Below are 22,707 nucleotides of genomic sequence, written 5' to 3' on the forward strand. Positions count from 1 at the left end.
TAAAATGTGTTGGAACTAAATTATTACAGTGGTGTTGCCCTGATGTAGAATGGGCATAAGAATGTTTGCTAAAAACAGGACCAGTGGTTTGTATACCTGGAAGCCTAGATTGAAGTAGCCTCAGGTCTAAAGAGCATGTGGTTTATTTGTTTGCCTTGAGATAGGAAAAGTACTTGTGCAATGCCATTGCTATCTAAGGAAAGGGACAGGCTGCTACAACAGAAAGATGCTATGTATACCAACAGATGTTTCAAGAGACTTTGCTCCCTGACATCAGATGCGAGAAACATCTTAGAATGCTCTGAGAGAAACTAAATGTATGGAACAGAACCTGTGGTTTGTATATCTGAAAGCCTACATTGAAGTACCGGTACCCTCAACTATACATGGAGGTTCTGCACATTTGGTCTCCATTTATGAAAGGCTGGTAATGTTTTTGAAATGAAGCTGGAAGGAAACAATGAATGTTGAAGACAGGAGGTAGATGTAGTCTCTTTGAGATGACCATGTGTGTGCTACTGGCTAATGTTGTGTTGTGGTGAGAGCCAAATGTGCTTTAAGCTAGCACCAAGTGCAAGGACAAGTACAAGCACAATAAAATCAATTCAGACTCGAACACAGCCTTGTCACAATTTTATTAGGTTTACTACTATATACAATACAGGTACTATATACATGTACAGGCGATCTGTAGACAATCTCCACGAACAGCAGACGATAAACCAGATACTGAGTGAGTGGGTGATGCTGTCATAAACTTTAGCCTCTTTTCAGAAAGTATATCATGATACGATGTTTTAACTGCTATCCAAGGCAGACTTCACCCTTGCAATCTGCAGATACAGGAAAGAGAACATACAAAAACATTTGTACATATACAGGTAGGTAAAGCAGTTTACAAATTTGAGGTATCAATGCTCTGAAGATTAAGGCAACTGTTTTACATGGATACATACATATCACTTGGAGTATTACAAAATCACAATCTCTGGTTCAACACTCCACTCACCTCTGCTTCTTTCCTGGCCTCTTCTGCCCGGATGGTATGTACATCCGCCTGGAATCGTTGCTGCACAGAAAACAAAAGTCAATGAGTTCCTGAACAACTGATTCTATTAGTTTATAACAGGCGAAGACTAGCATGATGATTGGCTCTTTGTTTGAACCGAGAACATTTTGCAAGTTAAAGTTACAAGTATCCATGGTAAGAATACAAGCATGGCTTAAAATCAGTCTGAAATAGGACAGATTCATCTTTAGTTGTCTTGACCATAAGTTCTATGTTACTTTTTTCGTGTCAATGTTTTTCATTTCTGTAACCTTTTACGTACCAAAGGATACCTGAAAAACAGGTCACAGACCTCAGTGTGACCTACTGGTAAAACAATGAGGAAAGAAAGTGAGTGAATGTAATGAGTACAGAAGCAGACCTCCCTACATGGACAGCCCCACTTCCTTACCCTGAGCGCCTCGTTGCCGACCCCCCGGGCGATTTCCTCCTGCAGGTTTCTCTTCTCCTGCAGCCTGGCCAGGTCCGACTCCAGCTGCTGCAGCTGGGTCTGTAGACTTCCTGCAGTCCAGAGGACATGGGACAAAGGTTCAGCTGTATATATATTCAACCTTCTTGCAAGGAACATATTGAGCCTAGCCTGGGTGCCAGACCCTGGCATTTCATAAGCGATAGATTTTTAGGGGAAAGAAACCCTCATGTCTGCTTGTCACCAAAAGCATCTGCCCAAGCCTTTTATCCATCAGGGAGATCATTAGAGCCAGGGTGCCGACTAGGGCTTGGCGGGCGGAGCATATGGCTTCCCCGTCCAAAGGAGATTATCACTCACTCACGAAAGGGGCTGGCATCCAGGCTACATTGAACCCTGTGGTACAGGTACATGTATTACAAAGTTCCTCTCCAAACAGAGGTGCATGTGTTTTTTAAATGTGTTTAGGTGTTTTTTTAGCTTTCTTTTTCTTACCAATATCTTTTTTTTTATGCCAGAACATTTCTAAGAACTTCTGAAGAAAAATCACCTCTATCAGAAGTGCTAGTGTCTTGTTTTCGTTCCATCTTCGTGCCAGAAGTGGATGGAACAGCTTTGCTGGACTGGCTCTTCCCCTCACCGGCAGCACCCCTACTAGCCTCATCCTCCGAGTCCATAATATTCACATCCTCTTCTTCGTTTGGAGGTGGTCTCATCTCCTCCCCCTCTTCCTCATCAGAGCTGCTCACGTCTTTGAACAGCTCATGGAGGTCATTGTCAAATGCTGTAAGATGTGGTGTAGAAAAATTTGTTATATGACCTAGTCATTTAGCAACATTACATCAACATACATACATACATATATATCCAGGCTTTAAAATTAAAAAGCACAGATTACCACAATTAACTTACTTGGTACCACAATTAAACCAGGTGTAAAATGGTACCTAAATTCAATTGGGAAGCTGAAAGTCAGTGGAGGGAGAGGGATTGGCTCTGCCATTGGCTAATGGACACTCCTCTTACCAATGGATACTGCCTTGCCACTGCATGATATGCTTGGAGATTACCTACAGCCTCAAAAATGCTATGGACCTTTTTTACCATGGAATTTCTATTAGTACTCACTCATGCTGGCCTCCCCACCTTGCACCACTGCAGCACTAGAAGATGGGGAGGGGATCTCCAGCCCGCCCAGGTTCACCTCCGGCTTCTGCTCCTTGTTCTCATTCTCATCATCTGCTATCACCTCCCATCCTGACACACATGGTCAAGGAAACCATGGCTTGCACTAGCCTGACTAAAGTGAGCTCTTGGGGGTTATTAACCTCCGGCCAAGAGGGATTGTGTAACACAGGCTAGGGTTTGCACTATTTTTACTCAGTTTTCAAGTGTGGACCTTCTATTGAGATTATCACAGATAATACATCAACATTTCAACACAACTTTTCAATGCCTCACAAGGCAAGTACATGTACCATTTGAGTAAATTGGTAAATGGCGCAAGCAACACACCACTTCTATAGCATTATACTTGGGAAGAGAAAGACTTCCAGTCAGTAATTACTGAGACATCTAGCCAACCAAAGTCTCATCATCATGACCAGGTCATGATGGTTTCATGGATGCCCATAACACGCTTCCTCAAATCTACAGATTTTTGTCATCTTTTGCCCTTAGTTACATCATTGAAACGTGGTTTAATTTTCCTAGTACAAAGTACAAAGTACAAAAGTACAAAGTAATGACAATAAACCAGACATAGAAGGATACGGACATTAACCGCCTCATTGTCCACCTTCAGCAGCCGCTTGACTTCCTTCTCCACATCAGGACTTTCAATGTACTTTTTCTTCATCGTTTTCCTGAATCTTCTCTTGCGAACATTCTTCAGGGCTGGCGTGACACCGTGGTTATGGAGGAACTTCTTATCCTTGTCTTTCTTCTGTGTAGTGTCGTCCACTTCCTCTTCCTTGGCATCCTGATCCTCTGTGCTACAAACCAGCATCTGACAGATGTCGTTTGTCTTGTACAGTGTCTTCTTGTCTATTGTTTTATGAGACTCGATGACACACGGCAGGTCCACAAGCTGGAAAAGATTAAATGTATGTCATCAGAAAGTATAAACCTTCTTCCTTGGATAACTTGTACCGAGGTAAGAATTTCTCCCTTGGTTGGGGATTGTACTGTAGCCTAATGTAGGGTCTGGGAGATACTGGCTTAGTTACTTCCGGGACAAAAGTATTGTTTGGGGTGGCTCTGGTTTGTATGTATCTTGTCCTGAGCAGTGAGAATTGGAACTGAGTGGGCTGAGATTTGGTTTCAGTTGATTGACAGGGTTGTAACCCAGCTACAGTATGCCCTGGGGTGGTAGGATGTGGTTTGATGCCACCAGGTATAACTGTACTGTGTAATCCTGGTACCGGTATAAACCATAAGTAATCTCTGATTTCTTTTAAACTTTAAAGAAAGAAAATGAAACTTGTGTGTTTCTGATGGAGCAATCTTTCAAGACTAGTAATTTTGTAATATTGATAACAGAAGTTTCCTTCTGACAGCTATCTCCTGGTTTCACCGTACCTTTGCCGACAGAGCCTCCCCATCAAACCTGACCGTTGCGTGTCTCTGGTCAGCCTGGAACTCTATGGACAGCCTGTCCTTCACGTTCTGACTGCCCGCCTGGACAGCCTTCCTCAGGGCCTCCGTCTGCGCCTGAAAGGAAGGACCCTTGGTAGAGGGCAGGTCTCATCAATATTGGTGTTTCCACACTATCTATACTTCCAGTAGTAACTTACCATTGTGTGTAATAAGGTCACAGGCAGAAATCTATAGGTTTAAAACCATCTTCCAAATGTTACAATCTAAAAGGCATTCACATTGTTTTTGTAGACCAACTTCCTTGAGTAGACTTAGTGTTTCATGTTGATCTATGAGACGTCTTGAATCCGAAAGTTGCATAATTTGCATCCTATAGGGGATGTCTTATAAGTCTTCTTTTCTAAGCCATTGCACCCAAAAAAACTAATTGGGGCCTAAACTAATCCCCACTACCTTTGTTCTAATTTTGACAACGCTCTTGCCAAGGATCTCCTTCCTCTTACCTTGGGCATCCGCAGAATGAATTGTTGTTCCAGCTCAAAGGGAAGGTCATCCTTCATCTGCTTAGCCTTGCTTTGATTCTCCTTGTTCTTACTGACCGATTTGGACATGTTTCCTTCCTGTGAGTTACTGTTTAGGAGGGCAAATTCGTGAAAATTTACCAAACAACTTCAAGCTTTCTCTATCTTTCCACCATGTTAGATGTGGACGACTACACTGGCGGCTTAGGGGTGTAAAATATGACAAAAATTTTAATATTTAAACTTATTGGGGTATCTTAATACACCTGAAGCAAGTGATATGTACAATATTTTTTCTCAGAAATATATTGTTTATCAATTTTAAAACGTTTGCTTCAAGCTTCGAATGAACAATTTGATATTTTTCACGTATGGAATCTTCCAGTTTCCCATGGTTCCACTGCCAACATGGCTGGCTTGCAGAGTGAATTTTCCGAGCTTATAGAACTGCTCGAAAAAGTTCACCATTCCTGCGAGAAAAAGAGACAAGAAGTAGAACTCTCCTGTCAGGACTACAGAGAGATCCTTGCTCCGTGGCCAGACGAAGGAAAGTCAGCAAAACAGGGACAGGAACGAGAACAAGAGGCAGAAGTTTCGAAGGGGGAGGGCGCAACTGGAGACATTCCTGAGCGGGAAATTCAAGAACTGAAGTTGCTGGACAACGTTTTGGCGAAAGCCCAGAAGGTTAGGAAAAGACACGAGCGGACAGTTAGAGAAGATGATCTTCCCGATGAAGTCATCATCAACGAAACTACGGTGGAAACGTCAAATCAGAGATACGACGAGGAAAATTGTAAAGTCAAAGACGATGGGGAAAGGACGGAATCAGGCAGAATAAATCAACAAGTAGGTAACGGTACGTCTAGAGGGAAAACGGTGCAAGGCAATGATCAGGTAGCCACTATCAGTAAGACAAAGTTGAACAGGCTCATCAACACATCATCAGCAAAGACTCCATCCGTGTCAGTAAAGGTACTACCTCCCAAATCAAGCCGCCCACCTGTTGGAGTGAAGAAGTCTTACAAGTTACAGGCTCCTTACAAGACTGAACCAACCAGACCTAAGGTGCCATCCCGGTCCCAGAGGCCAGGTTCAAGGCCAATAAGTGCCTCCGCGCGAACAAGTCAGGTGTCGCAGACAAGATCATTGTCAACCAGACCAAACGTGACATTAGCTAGCAGGAAAGTTCCTGATAATAAAAAGAGAACTGTTACACGGCCACCGTCTCATCAGCATGAAAATAATGTGGTATCCTCTAGTGTAACTAAACATGCTGCGTCAACATCTGAAGACTTGCCAGAGATGAGAAAAGAGGTGGGAAGGAACCCAGCCAATCAGCAGTCTGCTGACATTGCCAAGTGGCTGGAAGATGTCAAACTCTCAGGGATTGGTGAAGGTGATCAGGTAACAACAGCAGCATTACAACATGAGGAAGACCAAGACACAGAAAAGAAGAGGTTTTTGCTGAAAGATGATGCCAGTAAAATTGTCATCCCAGGAAAATGGAAGAAGCTGTGTGTACAGAATCATAAACTCAGACAAAAGGTTCAAGAAATGCAACTGAAGCTAGAACAGTCAACTCACAGACAACATTTTGTGGACAGATTGGAAAGTAGATTCTCAAACAATGAAGAGTACTCAGATGTCGAAGTTCCGTATACACTGGTAGACATTCAGAGAAAGAAAGGTAGACTACTTGAGATGGTGGAAGAGGCAGATATTCAGAGTTTATCTCAGGAATCGTCATGGCAGGATATCTGCCACGTGAAGGTACTACTGGAGTTTGTACATTCACAACTCCAAGAGCTCATTTCAGATGTGAGCCAGATAGAAAATATGTCAGCAGTCAGAAACAGCAAGCAGGTACAGCTATCTGCCCTGACTTCAGCAGAAGGAATGAGTGACACAACATCTTCTGTGAACTCTCAAATGTGGTTACCTGACGAATTAGTGCAAAGAAAGTGTGTGGAAATGTCTTCTTTCCCTGAACCCATGGTTTACCATGATCCAAAGGACCTGAAGAGAATTGTTACCTTACAGCACGAGGCACAAATCTTACAGCTCCAGATCCACATTCAGAAACTGGTAGGAGACAAAATCCTGCCCATGCTACAGACTATGGACAGGAAGAACCCAATGTTCCTCTCACTGTACAGGACAGTCTACTCCATACTGACCACAGGTGGGGAAAGGTTCCCTACACTGGTCAGAGATGTTTAGACCTAGCTGAACTACAGCCTTGTATTGAAATGTACTGTTCTGATGTTGAGAACCATATCTAAAACTATGCTTGACTTTAAAAAATGTTGTCCACATAATGCCATACCTATGGTGCCTTGTGCATTTGATGGCTTTAGATCTACATTAGAGTACTAGTACATGTATATATTATTATAACTGTAATACAGCAAAGTTGTGAATTTGCATTGATTACGCAGCTCTTTGACAATGTATGATCCTAATAAGCAGTGGAAAGCAGGGTGCAGTTTGTTGCAATAAATATCTTTATGCTCTTGTCAAGTTGTCCAATTTGTGTTCATCTATACTATAGTAGAGGCATTTCAATGCATCGTGTGAAATACATGTTACAATGGACCAGATTTGATCTGGTCCAGGTTCTTTAGCGTATACATGTATTTAACGTGTGAGTAAAACTGTCCTCATCATGTACTAATTGTCTTCTTAATTAATTTGTCATTACATAGGCTGTATTGATATCACATCTACACCAGACTGATGACAAAGTAGACAAAAACATTTGCAAGAAGCATCATGCTTACGAACCAGAATGACTTTATTTTTCATCTACATGATGCTAGAGGGAAATACTAAACACACTTGTAACTACAGGTATTGTGTATAATGATGCTAGGAAGTTGAGGTATGGTTACAGAAGAACAGTATGGCACAGCTGTACAAAATCTGATGCATTGTCATGAGAGTGGGTAGTGCATGAAAAATGTGCTTGTAAATATAATGTACATTGTGTACATATACATTTCTGGCATATTGGTATTTTGGGTTTAAAAGATTGACATGATCTTATACCTGACTACTGTAACTACCAGTATTTGACACTTCTCATTCATAGTTTTTTTGTGTGTAAAAGCATTATATTTCAAATCGTTGTCAGAAACACCTGTGCATTAAAAAGGCTTACACTTAAAATGCAATGAGACATTTGTCTCGTCTTCGTCCATAAATTTAAAATCACTCTAATGTCATTTCTACATGCACAGAATACCCAGCCCCATGACATTGCTATTAGCAGATTTATAACTGGTGCTTTCCTTGATTTTCCTTCAAATCCTGCTAGCCTACCCCAGAAAAATAGACAATCCAAATGTTTGCATGAACATGTATGTCTGTTTATGTTATAGTAACAAAAATAGTTTCATATACACTGCTAGACATCGTTCTTATGGTTAGCACTGTTATGTACTGTTCCTATTTTAGTTTTATAATGTACTAGTACACCTTAGTAAACAATGCCTGTTACCCAAGAGGTACATGGCACATTTAGATGAGACCAAATAACACAACATTTTGTAACTAAGAACTCCTTTCTAAAGCTAAAGCTCTACCTATATGTTTTATTTCAATACCACAGTTTACACAATATATCTGCCTCTATTTGCTACCTTCAGACAGAATACAAGTGAATGGCACAAAGTTAGTACATGTACATATAGACTACATGTAGTTCTAATTTTTACAGTGTACAAATACATGTACATGTATAACATGGCAAGCACAAGACATTTAATTTCTCTTTGATATCATCAGATCTATGAACAGAAACACAAGCTAACATCAACATTTTATAAACTAATCTGTTACATCTTATTACATTCAACTTATATTTTACAGCAAACAACAGTGCAACCAGTACAAAGTACAAATCAAGACAGATGTAAGGAATTCACAACTCACATATAGCACAGTACGATCAAGGGAAACAGACAATACAGGGGAAATGATGAGTTTGCTTGATACACAACAGACACATAACAATAGGAGTGAGTGCAGTGTTCAATCACTCAGGGATGTCCCAGGAAGATTATAATTGGACAGGAGGAAACCTTATAAACAATATTTAATGATGATTACAGTTCAAAAGGCCATCTTATCTCTCCAGACAGATATTCCTTAAATACTAAGTAGTAAGTTCAACACTGCTAAAGGAGAAATTGCACTTTAACAAGACACCCCATGAACACCCTGAGAAATAAAAGTACAAATGATGATTCCAAGTTCCTGTCCAGAGTAATAGCGACCATCATGGATGTCATGGTGGAACACAAAGAAATTATTCGGATCTAAAGGAAATAATTATGAAGAAAGAAGAAAAAAATCTGCATCTTCATCACAGTTGAACAGAATAATAGTAGGGAACAGGATAGACTGAAAGGAAAGGCTTCATAGAGGAATACATCATTCAAATACAGTTCACAATCACATCTGATTCATTGTAAAAAGATGAGACAATTGCAATATTCACTTTGACCAAAATATTTAAATGTGCAAAAACAATTTTATCCTGATTTTGTAGACTTTCACACAAGACACCATTTCAAATTTTGTACATTATTCATACACCTATTTGCATTATTCACAACATAGACCATAAATTTTCAAAATAAAGACAATATACGGGAAGTACATGTATTTGCTCCAATGTCCCCTTGTGAGGAACAGTGAGTTCTCAGCAGCTTGAATGTTGCACACTGTAGCAGGGCTCTAGCCAGCTCAAAATCTTTTTCCATCAACCCAGGTTCATGATCTGGGAGTGCTTGCAATCTAGGGGGGGTCCAGGGGCAAATTTTGTATTTTCAAGCCTTAAAAAACTGTAATTTCTCACATTTTGAGAGGCATATCATGGGTTTGTAAGTGGCTGTTGGTGGTTCTTTGGATGTTTTTATATTTTTATACCCGAGATTTTTATCAATTTTGTCCATAAAGGTTGACGGATTGGTTGAATTTTTGCTCCGTCACATGCCACAAAGTTCCTGCAGTTGACAGAAAAACGGGTGCTGGCTAGAGCCCTGTACTGTAGTGAGATGAGATCAGAGCGGCCGGGGGCTGTGCAGGCCGACAACGTCCTCAGTCAGGTGGGGGAAGTGGGTGGCACCTCGGGGGGCCCAGTCTCCCAGAGAAGGGTACATACTCATCCTGAAATATAGTAAAGAAAGGGAGTGATTTTGTAGCTTCAAACAAAACTGGTTGACTTGAGAAAAGTGTATCCAGATCCTTTAATCTGTTAGAGGACCCTTACTCATTTACAGACAGAGCAAAATGCAAAGGCATTCATACATTGAATAACTTTCTGCATTACTATAGGCATTAAAAAACCTTATGAATTGCAATGTTGGTAACTGCTACACTACTACATGACTTACCGGTGCTTCAGTTTGTGGGAGATGGAGTATCCAAAGGAACCCTCCAGTTGAGACAGAACCACCACAACTTGCCTGCAGGGAGAGGAAAAAAAGTCAGTACAGTTTTGTTACTTTCCTCTGTATAAATATTTCTTGACAACCTCATACTGAACACAGTGCCTTTTTTTAGGTAGGGGCAGTGGGTTGTTAATCCACTGTGTCCAGGGCACAGAATTGACTCCTTCGACTGCCTTTAATCTCCCAAACCAGTTTTACACTCGGGTGCAGTGAGGAATCTCGTGTTAAGTGCCGGGGACACAAGGTCTAACCAAACTTGCACTTGACAGTGACCTCACAATCTTGTGTCCACTCAAGTAACCACCTGGCCATTCATCACCATATGTTTTGTGTTTACTAACCTGTGTAGAGGTGGCACACTGTCCACTGTCCTGAGCTGGAACCTTGTTGACACCACGTTGAAGCTCTCCTTACAGTCACACTGCACCTGCAGGTACCTGTCAGGATGTCTGTTCTCCACAACCACCACCAGCCCCGCCCACCCGTGGGTCAGGTAGTAACACGTCATGCCTTCTCTACCCTGTCCGGTCAAAGACATGGGAAGTATCCTTAGTGGTGCAACATTTTATGTTCAACACATGTTTAGTTATCAGATTCTGAAGTCTTAAGTTCCATTCGTTAAGGATATAGAAGCTTTATCAATGCAGTAAAAAGTACAGCAACTTTTCAAATATGTCTTGGATTGTTGGAGAAGGTTAGACATTCAGCTAATAAGATACACCAAAAAACAGTTACTTAAGCAACTGGATATGATTTTGGAAACAGTCAGATGTTTCAGGTTGCATCCACTAGCTTTCATCAGTGACACTGGAGACGTGCAGGAGAAAGGCAGGTTTATGTCATAAATTCTCCCCTCTTTACATGCATTATCAGTACTGTATGACCCTCCTACCTCGTGCTTTTTGCCTCTTGCCACAGCCAGCTGCACCACGGCATCAGCCAGTACGTTATCAGGAGGGTCCACCTGGTCAACCATGACTTTCTTAGAGCTGTACACGGCCAGGACGTAGGGCGGGAAGTTGGTCAGGCGACCCTGGTTCTTCACTCCTGGGGAGAGACAAATACAAAGCACAGTGTTAATATCATAGAAGGGCAGATAGTGGTTCATTAAACTGAAACAGAGTGATCACTAGATCATTCATACAATGTAGAAGAATAGCAGAACAACATTATTCAGCTATGTTTTAGTGGCTATGCTATATGCAGTTTTAGACAGTTGAACTTATTAATCTCCAAGCAGATCATACAGTGGCAAGGCAGTATATATTGGCCATAAGAGTGTCCATTAACCAATGGATACTGTCTGGCTAATTTGATACTATCTACCGAAAGATCTGCTTGGCGATTAGAGCTAAGTACATACTTGGATTTTCATTTGAGACCAAATACATTTAAGATCGCATAAACATTTGTCAGGAAATTTCAGGTGAAGATTTTTACACAGTACAGAAGCAGCAAGTAGATAAGTTACCTTGCATGTCGACCCCCGTTGTCCAGTGGTTGTACCCCATACACACCACCACATACTCCCCCGGCTCCAGCATGGCAGTACAGCCTACAGAACTCTGTACAGACCTCTTACTGGTCTGCACCAGTTTGCTGACACCCATCCTGCCCCTGCCTGTCATGCCTGCTGCACGGTACAGGCACACACACAGGTCCACCGGGCTGCGCGATGACTTCTCATTGTTTCTGTCAGCACATAACATAACAAGTTACACAATGACATCTATCTTACAGAGAAAGTCTGGAGATGCACTTAAGGTTTTTTCTTTTAGACTACAGTATTTACACACATGCATTGTGAACATTTGTTTTACCCCAAAGCATTGTAATGGATATTAATGGCTTTTTCCAAAATACATGTACTGTGCACAGAATTGCAATAATTTCTAGCATGAAGAGACATTTTTCTCTACTACAAACTACCGTCTCTATTTCCCAAAGTGATGTTTAAAAATCTTCTGTGCATTAGTACTGTATTAGTTGCAGCAGTCATCAGAAATCTTGAGGGAAAACCCACCTCAAACTCTCCTGATGTAGACAGATCTCCACCTCAGTAGGCTGGAACACAGTCACCAGGGCGATCTTTATGGGACCCCCTGCAAAGTTGGGAATCACTCCGCTCACCCGCACCTCACTCCAGTTGGGACGGACCTTACAGATGTCGATGCAATCAAAATATCTGCAATAAAACAGTTGACATTTTAGTTTGTTATCATTACATCAGAGTGCATGTTGCTTCTCTAGACATCCGTAGAATTTTTCCCACAAGAATCCTACACTAATCTTTCTTTGAAAACATAGAATCTAATGCTTGGAACAAAACTAAAAAAGGTAAAGGTAGTCCCAAAGCATTTTTCAGGATGTGTCTTGGGCACAGTAGTAGAAGGCGGAGCACATAACGCCTTTTACTTCCCCAACTGAAGTTGGTACCAGTAGCCATTTCACACCTGGATTAAGTGAGCAAAGTCATGTGAAAGTGAAAAATGAAAGTGCCTTTCCCAAGGACAAGAATTGAAGGAGTGCCTTTCTCAATCTCCTGTCCGCTAGCCTAATTATCTGCCAGGAAACAAAACTAGAACCATAAAAAGGTAACTCACTTCATGACATCAGCCAGGCACATCCAGAACACCCCCTCGCTCGCGCCGTGTGCCAACAGTCGCTCTCTCATCTCAGGTGTCCACAGCGGAGAGCTGTCCGACCAGTCGCCCTTCCACGAGAACCGACCCCACGGGTTCCTCATTCTCAGTAACCTGGGCAACAACAATCAATCAATCAATCAATCTATCTATCTATCAATTAATCAATAAATAATCAACATGATTGTTATTTCAGAAATTCAATATTTAAAGCTAAAAGCCTCAGTTATAAGAGAAGAGCATGAACCCAGTTCAGGTCTGTATGCTGCACATGTTTGAAGACTAAAAGGGTTTCTGACCTGGGAAGCTTTTAGTGCTCGGGACAATAAATTAAGTCAGAATGAACATGCCCCAGATGTACATTAACACACATCTGCATTAGCACTAACCTTGTTACCAAACCTATTTTAGCTCCAGAGTCCTACATCCTCTACGCAAATAGCTATAATAGATGTAGGACTTGGAAGCTAAAATAGGGTAAAACAAAGTGGAGAGGATGTAGGACTCAGGAGCTACAATAGGTTTGGTAATTAGGCTACATTAGCACAGCTGTATAACCCTGTCAACTTTGTCGGAGCTTGGTTTTACCTGCTCCCATTGACATCTTGCACGTCTAGGACAGAGTAGGCGTGTCTGGGCCGGAGTCCCTTGGATTCGTACTCAGCATCGTCCACCTTCATGTTCCCCCCTCCGCAGGACGCCCCCATCAGGAAGCCGGCCTCCTTAGAGCTGAGTAACCGAGCCCAGATCAGGTCTGGTTCCACTGGGTCCTCGTCTGGGTTGTTGTTTTGAGCTAAGAGGAGAACAAGGAAAAAAAAACAACCACATTTGTTTCTTTGTTTGTTTAGAATCTCCATTAGTGTGAATTTTCACACTACTCTTCCTGGAGTCTGTAGTGATGAGGCTGTGTAACACAACACAATGTATGCCTGTCCATGGTGCTGAAATGGTGTCCAGCAGGAGAAAGGAAAAGGGTAGGTCAAGCAATGACTTGGAGCAGGACAATCGAGTGGGAACTCAAGATGGGTTGAGGAGGGGGCAAAAGACTGTGGAAGAGATTGACAGCCCACCTCTGTGCCAAGCACTGAAATACAGCAAATATGATGATGATGATCATAACACAACGAATGTCTTATATGCAAAATTAGTCAGCGTGACAAAACTTGAAACACTGTCATACACACAAGTATGGACTCTAGTTGACATTTCATTCCTTAGTTTCCAACCTATTAAATATACAGATTAACCCATGGCTATCAGCCCTTACCTCTATGAAGCTGGACACTTTCACAGGGAGCTCCTGTCAGTGTAGAGAGCCCCTCAATGGACCTTCCTGAGATCAGGGCTTCGTAGCAGCCGTGGAGTTTGGCAAGGGCTTTCTCTATCAGCGGCACCCACAACTGACGTCGCTTTGCCTGCAGGGACAAAGTAAAGGTGTCAAATATAATGACATGGTTTCACTGGTACATGATCTAAAGGTGATAGTAAAGGTAGCTGTAACCTTTCTCAGGTCATAGGGGCAGTACATTATTAGTCCACTGTGGAGCCCAATACTCTTTTTCCACTGCGTCTTATAACTTCACCAATGGAAATCAGGTATCCATTTTACATTTGGGTCAAGTGATGGAAGTCATGTCAAAGTGCATTTTCCGACACAACATCTTCCCAGGAATGCCAGGAATCAAACCTGTGACTTCCCGTGTCTCTATCCAAACCACTTGGCCATTCAACAGAGTGGTACATTAAAGACATCTTCATTTTATATTTCTACAAACTGTTGAAACCTGTTCCAGAAAGAGGACAGACCTGGGAGTGCACCAGGAACCCATGATGATAATATTTGAAGGCATGACCGTTTCTTGCTCTTTTCTGGGCTGATATTAGAAATGTAATGGTTGATATGTCCCCCAATTTCTTAGTCATTTTGTACATCATGCATAGTCTGGACAAACCTGTGAGTACACCAGGAATCCGCGATGGTCACATGGCAACAGATCATCCACCAGTACAGTCATCCACTCCCCGTCCTTACACAGCCGGACCTGGTACGCTCCCTCTGGGCAGATCTCTCTCGTGATCATCACCCGCTCCACCAACTCTGGTCTCTCAGCCAGCACAGCCAGGGCACTCAGAAACCTGCAGAGAGAGAAATCATACACGGCTGAGTCCAAGTGGTGATGTTGCCACTTTCCCTGTATTCCCCCAAAATACACCTGATTTTTTGCATGTTTCTCTATGAATTCATTTAACAACATTGAGGTTTATTGAGGTAACATAATCTTGTGCTCAGGAATTTCTTTACCCCCTAAGCAAGGACAAAGTTTTGCAGGAATTCTATATTCAAATAAGACAAACATCTGTATCTAGTGGCAGCTAGCTATACACATGTATTACCACATTTAATTGCAGGAGTTTTTAAAGCTTTCTTGTGATGACGTCCTGGCAACAAGTTCCACTCTACGATACATGGTCTTTTCCTAATTCCAAGACTTCTTGTTGTACATCCTAATTCCAAGACTTGCCATTGTACAACCTGATTCCAAGACTTGTTGCTCTATATCCTAATTCCACAACTTGTTGGCAAAACTTACCAGCAGTTCCCCAGGATGCCTTGTGAGATGTCTGACGGTCGTGGCGTCCTGAACACGACCCACTTGGTGCTGCGGTCCTGTCCTGACAGGTCTGTGATCTGGTGTGGGCGGAGCCACTGGGACACCGTCATGGTAGGAGGAGCTGAGGGCTTGTAGTACAGGGACTTGGGTGCAGGAGGGAAGGAGTCATCTACAAAATTCAGCTTATTCTGCAAACACAGAGAGAGAAATGGGTCAAAAGAAGTGAATCATTTCCTTCCATCACACACTTCCCTATTGGATGCTGCTGGCATTTTTTACATAATATTTTTCAACAATTTCATGCCCTAATCAGGTCATAGACCCCTGACTTGCGTTGCACAAGAAATACCCCCAAATTGTACCTATATAGGATGCTGTATACTGTATGTATAACCCAACAATTGTTGGCACCACAAGACTAGGGTCATTAAGCTGTATCATCATAAGGTATGTCATCCCGAAACATACCTCCTTGCAGAAACGTTTGATGTTCTGCAAGGTCTCTCTCGCTTCTTTCTCGTCCTGTCTCCGCCGCATGTCGATGGTCATGCTCTCCTGGCGAGCCAGCGTGAAGCGCTCGGGCGTGCTGCCGGCTGCTGCCTTACTGAGGGAGGTCCCACACGCGCTGCAGCTCTGCTTCTCCTTACTGTTGAGAAGGGTACAGGTGGGGCACTTCCAGATCCCCACACGCTCAGGACTGGGGGAGTAGGCTGCTCCACTGGCACTGAGGGAAGGGGAAAAAACAGTCAAATCCCTGGGTCACATGACAGCCCTCGTCAGTAGCTGAAAAAAGATGAAGGATGGCATCTTCTACCTATGCCAGTTTAATACTTCCTTTTACTACAGTCAAACCTGCCCAAGTGGCAACCTATTCAAGACTGGTACATGACCATAACAACCACAAGACTAACTATCCAAGAACACCTAGGCTCCTAGGCTGGTTTGACTGTATGTCAGAATGGGAAATGTAGAGCACAGAAATGCTCTCTGACTAAATTTTGCTGTGAGCAGTGGAAAACTCATACGTCCAGAACAAAGCAGGAACCACAGGTCACACCAAGCATGTTCCTTATGAGTTCCTTGCAAACTTCTAGCTAGGCGTTCTGCAGAAAATATTACAACATGCTGATAACTGCTGTTATGGAAATGGGAAGCAGATATCTAACCTTGGAAGAGACCCTTTCCTTGGCCTGGCCTTGTGTGGCGACTCCGGTGTTGTCTCAGTGGGGGTTGAACTTGAAGGCTGACCGGGCCGGGACGTTCCACACATCTTACACACACGCACTTTTCTCGAGTTGTCAAACGTGCACTTTTTACATCTCCAACGTTCGGAATCGGACTGTTTCTCTTTCGCCGGTAGTGCCTGAGCAGCCTTGGACGCCCCACAGGCGTCACACACGTTATTACTGATGGGGTTTTCCAAGGTGCACTTCGTACATTTCCACACATCCTTTGGTGTGCTTGTGGAGGGCTGTACTAGTGCGAGTGTGTCTGGTTTTGTTGGCATTTTGGGGGACTTTGGCTCTGCTGCTGATGTTGAGGGAAGAGGAGAAGTAGGTGACTCAGGCGTGTAACGGACTGCGTTCTCGGCCAGGTCTATTACGGGGTGGGGGGAGCCAGCTTTTGGTGTGTCACAGGCTCCACAGTTTGAGGTAGTCATCGGGTTCTTACATGTACACTTTCTACACTCCCATTCCTTTTCACCTGCAGATAAAGCAGCCTTTTCTCCACCATCTCCTACTTTTTCCACATCCTTTTCTGAGTCACTTGTTTCCATAGCAACAGCTTCTTCGTTAGATGAGTGGTCGGAAAGTTCCATTGGGCTTGGTGGGGGTGATGGCTGTGTGGTAGAGACGGTACTGCTTTGGTCACTGGATGCACCACTAGCACTTTCAATACCAACAGCACTAGTGCTTGTACTAGCAGTAGCGTCATCACTTGTGCTCGCACAAACGCTAGGGGTCTTTTTCCTAGTGGCGTTTCTTCGCTCTATTTTCATGTCACCGTTTTGCTTAAGTCTCTTTGGGGACAAAGCCTCCAAGTCGATATTCTTGGGTAAAGTGGTGGGAATGTTAGGCTTTCGTGGCGCCTCACATACTGCACATGATTTAGCCCGGGGCTTGTTTTCAAAGGTACATCTCTTACAAGACCATGTAGCATCTTCTTCTACTTTCTCCTCCTCCTTTTCTTCAACAGTCAAATCCACAACCCCCTCTGGTGATTCAGGTGGAGTGTGTGTACCATTGGTCATATTAGTCACCACTACATCATCAGACTCTGTAGTCTTCTTTTTATCAATTTTCAGTTCATCCGGTAATGGCAACTTCACCTCCATGCTTTTGTCCCGTTTGGGTGCCTCGCACATGGAACACTTCTTGGCAGAGGGAGGATTGAGTAGGGTACATCTCCGGCATGTCCACTGTTTCCTGGCCTTGTGTGTGGGCGTGTCCTTTTTGACCTCTACAGCCTCCATCGGTGTGCTGTTTTCTATAGACGGGATGGTGATGAGAGCTGATGGCGTGCTGTCCTGAGGCAGACTGGAGAAGAACAAAGAAGCACCCATTAGTTTATCAAATAGGGCATAGATAAACACAATTTGTGGGACCTTCTCAGATGACATGTCCTAGTCTGTTTGTCTTACAAATGTAGGTCAGGGATTGTTGTTATACCACTGCCCCACTATCTATAGAGCATCTAGTTACCACCTCTAAAAGCTGGCCCTCATCAACCTTGATTTCTAACAGCTGCTGCAGTAACTTGTGGGATTTGGCATAGTTACTGAAATAACATCATATGCACAGTTACAACACCTCAGTCACATACCATGGTCTAATTAAAATGACTTTGCCCCAAACTAAAGTAAAGCAGACACACACATTACATTTTAAAAATAGACCATAATGACAACTGTGGTTCATATCAACAAAATCATTCTGCTGAGATAAAAGCACTAATATGCAGATCCCCAAACTTAGACTTAGAAACAGCTGATTTCTTGTTGGATTTGTTGGACAGGTAACAGGACATGGACATGGATCTGGTCCAACATCTACCCACAACATATGTAGGTTAGATTAGATTGGGTTAGCCTGGCCAAATGCAGCTTCATCTTAGTAGCATCTCTCTTTCATCATGACAGATACCATTGTACCACATGTATAACTCACTAGCTAGAGTACTACCCAAAAACCACAAAGGTTAGAGGCCAAGAGGGTACCAACCATCAGAGCAAAAAAGTAAACCCACCACAATTATATACTCAGGCCTATAGCTGGCAAAATACAAGTCTAACCACTTAACATACACTGTATCATGATTCATGAACATTTTAATCCTTGTTTGACTACACCACATATAAAGCTGAATTACAGTACGGTATATCAAGTTTCTACTGATGTATACAATGTAATATTCATCCTCTGTAAACATCTAGCAGCTGTGGATGTGTACTGTAAATACAGTAAATTCTGCAGTGGTTTTATTTTCACAGTTTTCACAGGAACCTCATAATAGAGTCATACCATGAAATCATAACACAGTGATTATCTACTGTACTACAGAATTGTTTCAACTGCAAACTTCATTTTAAACACTGCAAAATCCTTCTTTTCCCAGAGCTCCGATTCAAAATTCAAAATAAAAACACTGTGTAGGTAAACAAATTTACAGTACATTGACAGGGTGATCTTTCATCATTATGGGAGTCCTTGGGAACATTTTGCATTTCCCAGCTACACAACACACCAGTTCTTTGTCACCACTCCTTTCAATGCCAACACCGAAACCTATCCACCATGTAATTAGGAAAGATGTTTAAGGTTACAAAGTCAAGGGTTAGAGACATTTCGTCTGACCCCTGTTGACCTCTGCTGAAGGTCGTGAGGAAGAAGAAAAGTGGCTGTTTTGCATTTCCTTCCATTATGGAAATCTATCGTTCGCTACATTTGCAATAACGAAATCACTCTCCCATAGCTAATTAGGTGATTTAACAACCTGATAATTTGCTTAACATACGATGTGAGATTTTTATCAAACTAAATGAGTCATGCGTGTAGAACAGTTGAAAAATGAGACGACAACACTACCAACAGTACCAGTGTTACCAATTGCAAAATGCATGAAAATCACAAACAATCTATGACCCCCCCAAAAATACAGTGTACTGGTAATTATCACAAATGAGTAGTGAGTACACAGCATGATTGTTATGAAATTCAGTAAAATCAAGTGCTTTCAGCAGAAACAATAGAATAGAAACCCTGCTGATGCAAACCAGTGTGAAGTTGTCTGACCTGCAATGCTAGATGTAGGACTCTATCCAGAGATTATCTCCAGGGAGATGATGTAATTATGGCAGGAAAAGGCTGGTAATGAAATACTTTGGTCCCCACAGGGAATAATGATAAAACCCCACAGGAAAGAGAAAAGTCCTGTGAAAATACACACATTCACAAAACTCCTGATGCCTGATTGCTGGTGCTGACAGATAATGTTACAGATGGAAATCAATATGTGTGTGTGTTAGTCATCTGTCCTCTGGTGGGATATTTTAGTATTTCATGACCTCATGTTGATATAGAATATAGTTACGTCATCTCTGGCCCAACATTGAGTGAAGCCCCTCAGAGCCTACTGATACACACTGTTTCCTGGTTTCCAGTGTTTTGAAAGGAAATTGCTAACATAAATAAAAATGGTGACTGTCAGAAATCAACAAAGAAGCAGCAAATATATAGCCTGGGTTCCAGACCCATAGCACACTGGACACAAATATCTCTACAAATATATCCTAACAGTAACACTAACCGTAAACAATAGACAGTTATGAAAGCTAGAATAAGTGTCACTGCTCAAAATATGGATCAGAGTAACATGTAACCAAAGAACATGTTTTCCACCCACTCTGAGCCATCTGGTCTAGCAAAAGGGGATATCCTGTCTGTTGTTACTGAGTACAGTGACGACAGTATATACCTCTTCAGGCTAAGATGGTTATCAGGAACCTTTGGGAAGTCCCCAGCTTTAGTTCCTGTGTCCGTGACCTCACAGTTGATGCAACTTCTCTGTCTGCAGCTGCTGTAATGAAACCTTACCTCGGTTGTTACCACTTTACTGGGAAAAGTTCACTGTGGCACCATATGGAGGGGGGATGTAGTATTGTTGTTGTTTGAATGATTTTCTGGAGCAGGCTGCCATATAAGGCTATCTGAAGCAGGGGAGGATGTCTTTACTGTCTCCAGGTATAATCTCCCTCTGCAGTTTGTTTTCCTTAGGATCAAGCACAAAGTGGGGTCCAAACAACGCTGCTTGTCAGAAATGGTCATGTTACATGCCACCCAGTCTTTGTCTGAGTGCCATCCTATTTACTAGTACTTGGTTTACTTGGGGTTCAAAAGAGGTAGCAAGTACAGGAGCCCTGGTAAACTAAATAGGATAGCAACCAGTCTATCAGGATATGGCAGGATTCCTGTTTAGCATTGTGTGTTCAGTGTTGACAGTCACTCCAAAGAGTATGGCGAGTGTGCTGGTATCAGTGTCACTCTGTGTGTAGCCTTTTATATCACTTGTAAATAGCAAGAAATGCCAATACAAAAGTCAGACCTTGACTTCAATGTGTCTTATCCATCGCAGTACCACGTAATCCACAGGTGACACTGGTGGAATTATTCATTAACATTCTTCCTGCTGCCTAACCCTTAGTCAACACAAGTTTGGTGAAAAGCACTACATCAGCAAAAAGGAGGTTAACCTCGGTTGACTCTCCACATCTGGTAAGACTAAAAATTGGAACAAGATTTATAAGTTCCTATAATTTTGACTCAGCACTTTTCCTGTCTATATCCCAGTACAATATTACATGTACATGTTCATCTATACTGTATAACACATGTTTCCATAAAGTCCTAGCCAGAGGTCATTGCCCTGGAAGCCAGAAGTGGCTGAGTCAAGTTCACATCAAACATCCTGATTCCTGTGTCTCGTCACGGAACTGTCCTCTGCTGGCTACTACATCCTTGTTCGACCACACAGATACTGGGTACTGTGCCAACAAGTATTCTCTTACTACTGTACTGGTTGAAGAGCCAGTCTTGTTTGTACCTCTCTCAATGTCTGCTATCATATTCATACCATGAAAATGGGTGCCAAAACAAATGCCACATGGTTGCAGGTCAACTTCTGTGTGATTCCCTTTGGGTCTATTTTTGTCCCGTAATCGAAAATTGATTCTCTAGGGGCTTCAACCCAGTCCTGTTGTCAGGCACTGGTGCTCGAAAGGAAAGGGTACCAGGCCAAAAGCAACAGGAGGGCCAAAGTAATGCAAATCTGGATTATTTCGAGCGTGAGCAGTGATCTATGACCAATTATAATTTCAAACACACTTGTGCATAGGACCACATCTGTTCCTCAATAATTGGACTGATTTTTTTCAAATGACTTCCCATAATATCGTCCTGAGTTCAGATGTCGACCGGGCGACCCAGGCCAGGGAACAGGTTGGTGTGTCCGGAGGACGTTTTGCCCGGACATGTTTGACCACGGGTAACCTGACCCCATGACCTGACCCTAGCTTCTAGCTTGGGTGCGAAATGATTGTATTTCAATATTGGGGCGAACTTCTGATCCGTGGGCAAACAGCACCGGTTGTCGCTCGGGTGCTACAATGGCAAATATGGGGTGAAGTTTCGGGTAGGAGATTTTAAGGTTGAACTGATTATAATCAGCAGTCGTAACCGCACTTGGCACAGCACGGTTGATGAAACATCGATATTTTGTAGTGCTGACGCATCTGAATATATCGTTCCGTACGTTTACAATCAATACTATGACAAGGACACGCTCTCACTACTGATTACCTGGGTTTCTGTGTCTCTCTGGGAGGCCAGGTGAACCCACAGCGTCCGCACTTCTCGGCCTCAGCGGCGTTAGAGAGCTCACAGCCCGGACAGACCTTGGTGCCAGTACCGCCGAAGAACGCGGCCAACAGCCCGGCGGTGTCCGTTCGCGCTTCCCCACAAGATCGGCAACTCTGCGTCGTTCCCTCGTTCTGTAACGTGCACCGGGGACACTGCCACACCGAAGAGGACACCACCGTCCCCATCAGAACATATTACCACTTTTTTCTCAAAGAATCGTCGATAAAACCTTGTCAAAAACCTTCTGTCTTTCAGCGCTCTGAACAGTCTCTAAAGCAATCAGCAACTTTCGTTCTGTTGTACTTCGTTGGTCACTTCCGCTTTCTGTTCTGCTTCTGCGCATGACGGAAGTACGGTTGGAATGGTTCATCTGAAGATTCTTGAAGGTAAACGTAGGTTTGTTAGATTTTTGTTAAATCAGTCCACTATATTGAGTTTCATTATAGTATTACAACATTTTTTACTAAATTAAAGATAAAATTTGCT

At 42.7% G+C, this 22,707-nt stretch overlaps 3 protein-coding genes across 3 annotated transcripts; 1 reads left to right on the plus strand and 2 right to left on the minus strand.

Moving 5' to 3' along the window:
- Positions 1-268: 268 nt before the first annotated feature.
- Positions 269-4,913, minus strand: LOC109470662 (transcription initiation factor TFIID subunit 7-like). The gene is made up of 8 exons (XM_019769690.1): positions 4,580-4,913; positions 4,059-4,205; positions 3,252-3,567; positions 2,607-2,735; positions 2,029-2,262; positions 1,461-1,570; positions 1,010-1,069; positions 269-833 (listed from the first exon to the last, which is right to left on the minus strand). Exons 1-8 carry the CDS (start codon positions 4,685-4,687, stop codon positions 798-800), a joined length of 1,140 nt encoding a protein of 379 aa, XP_019625249.1. The 5' UTR covers positions 4,688-4,913; the 3' UTR covers positions 269-797.
- A 92-nt stretch (positions 4,914-5,005) lies between these two features.
- LOC109470607 lies at positions 5,006-6,831 on the plus strand. The gene has a single exon (XM_019769610.1). The coding sequence runs from the start codon at positions 5,006-5,008 to the stop codon at positions 6,815-6,817; it is 1,812 nt and encodes a 603-aa protein (XP_019625169.1). The 3' UTR covers positions 6,818-6,831.
- Positions 6,832-9,595: 2,764 nt separating this feature from the next.
- On the minus strand, positions 9,596-22,581 carry LOC109470652 (calpain-15-like). The gene is made up of 14 exons (XM_019769680.1): positions 22,162-22,581; positions 16,474-17,844; positions 15,776-16,031; positions 15,287-15,495; positions 14,648-14,831; positions 13,963-14,110; positions 13,284-13,488; positions 12,657-12,809; positions 12,077-12,238; positions 11,525-11,745; positions 10,946-11,100; positions 10,395-10,573; positions 9,997-10,068; positions 9,596-9,769 (listed from the first exon to the last, which is right to left on the minus strand). The coding sequence occupies exons 1-14, from the start codon at positions 22,404-22,406 to the stop codon at positions 9,664-9,666; spliced, it is 3,666 nt and encodes a 1,221-aa protein (XP_019625239.1). The 5' UTR covers positions 22,407-22,581; the 3' UTR covers positions 9,596-9,663.
- Between the last annotated feature and the right edge of the window lie 126 nt (positions 22,582-22,707).

This window comes from Branchiostoma belcheri, unplaced genomic scaffold (genome assembly GCF_001625305.1).
Source record: "Branchiostoma belcheri isolate BF01 breed outbred unplaced genomic scaffold, Haploidv18h27 scaffold23, whole genome shotgun sequence".
Taxonomy (NCBI): Eukaryota; Metazoa; Chordata; class Leptocardii; order Amphioxiformes; family Branchiostomatidae; genus Branchiostoma; species Branchiostoma belcheri.

Excerpts from the sequence above, each read along its gene's own strand:
- LOC109470607 (XM_019769610.1), top strand. The coding sequence starts at position 5,006 with ATGGCTGGCTTGCAGAGTGAATTTTCCGAGCTTATAGAACTGCTCGAA.
- LOC109470652 (XM_019769680.1), bottom strand. The coding sequence starts at position 22,406 with ATGGGGACGGTGGTGTCCTCTTCGGTGTGGCAGTGTCCCCGGTGCACG. Across the intron at positions 17,845-22,161 it reads AGAGAGACACAGAAACCCAG|TCTGCCTCAGGACAGCACGC; the intron begins GTAATCAGTAGT and ends GTTCTTCTCCAG. Across the intron at positions 12,239-12,656 it reads TGCCTGGCTGATGTCATGAA|ATATTTTGATTGCATCGACA; the intron begins GTGAGTTACCTT and ends GTTTTATTGCAG.
- LOC109470662 (XM_019769690.1), bottom strand. The coding sequence starts at position 4,687 with ATGTCCAAATCGGTCAGTAAGAACAAGGAGAATCAAAGCAAGGCTAAG. Across the intron at positions 4,206-4,579 it reads TCATTCTGCGGATGCCCAAG|GGTCCTTCCTTTCAGGCGCA; the intron begins GTAAGAGGAAGG and ends CCCTCTACCAAG. Across the intron at positions 834-1,009 it reads AGGCCAGGAAAGAAGCAGAG|ATTGCAAGGGTGAAGTCTGC; the intron begins GTGAGTGGAGTG and ends CTGTATCTGCAG.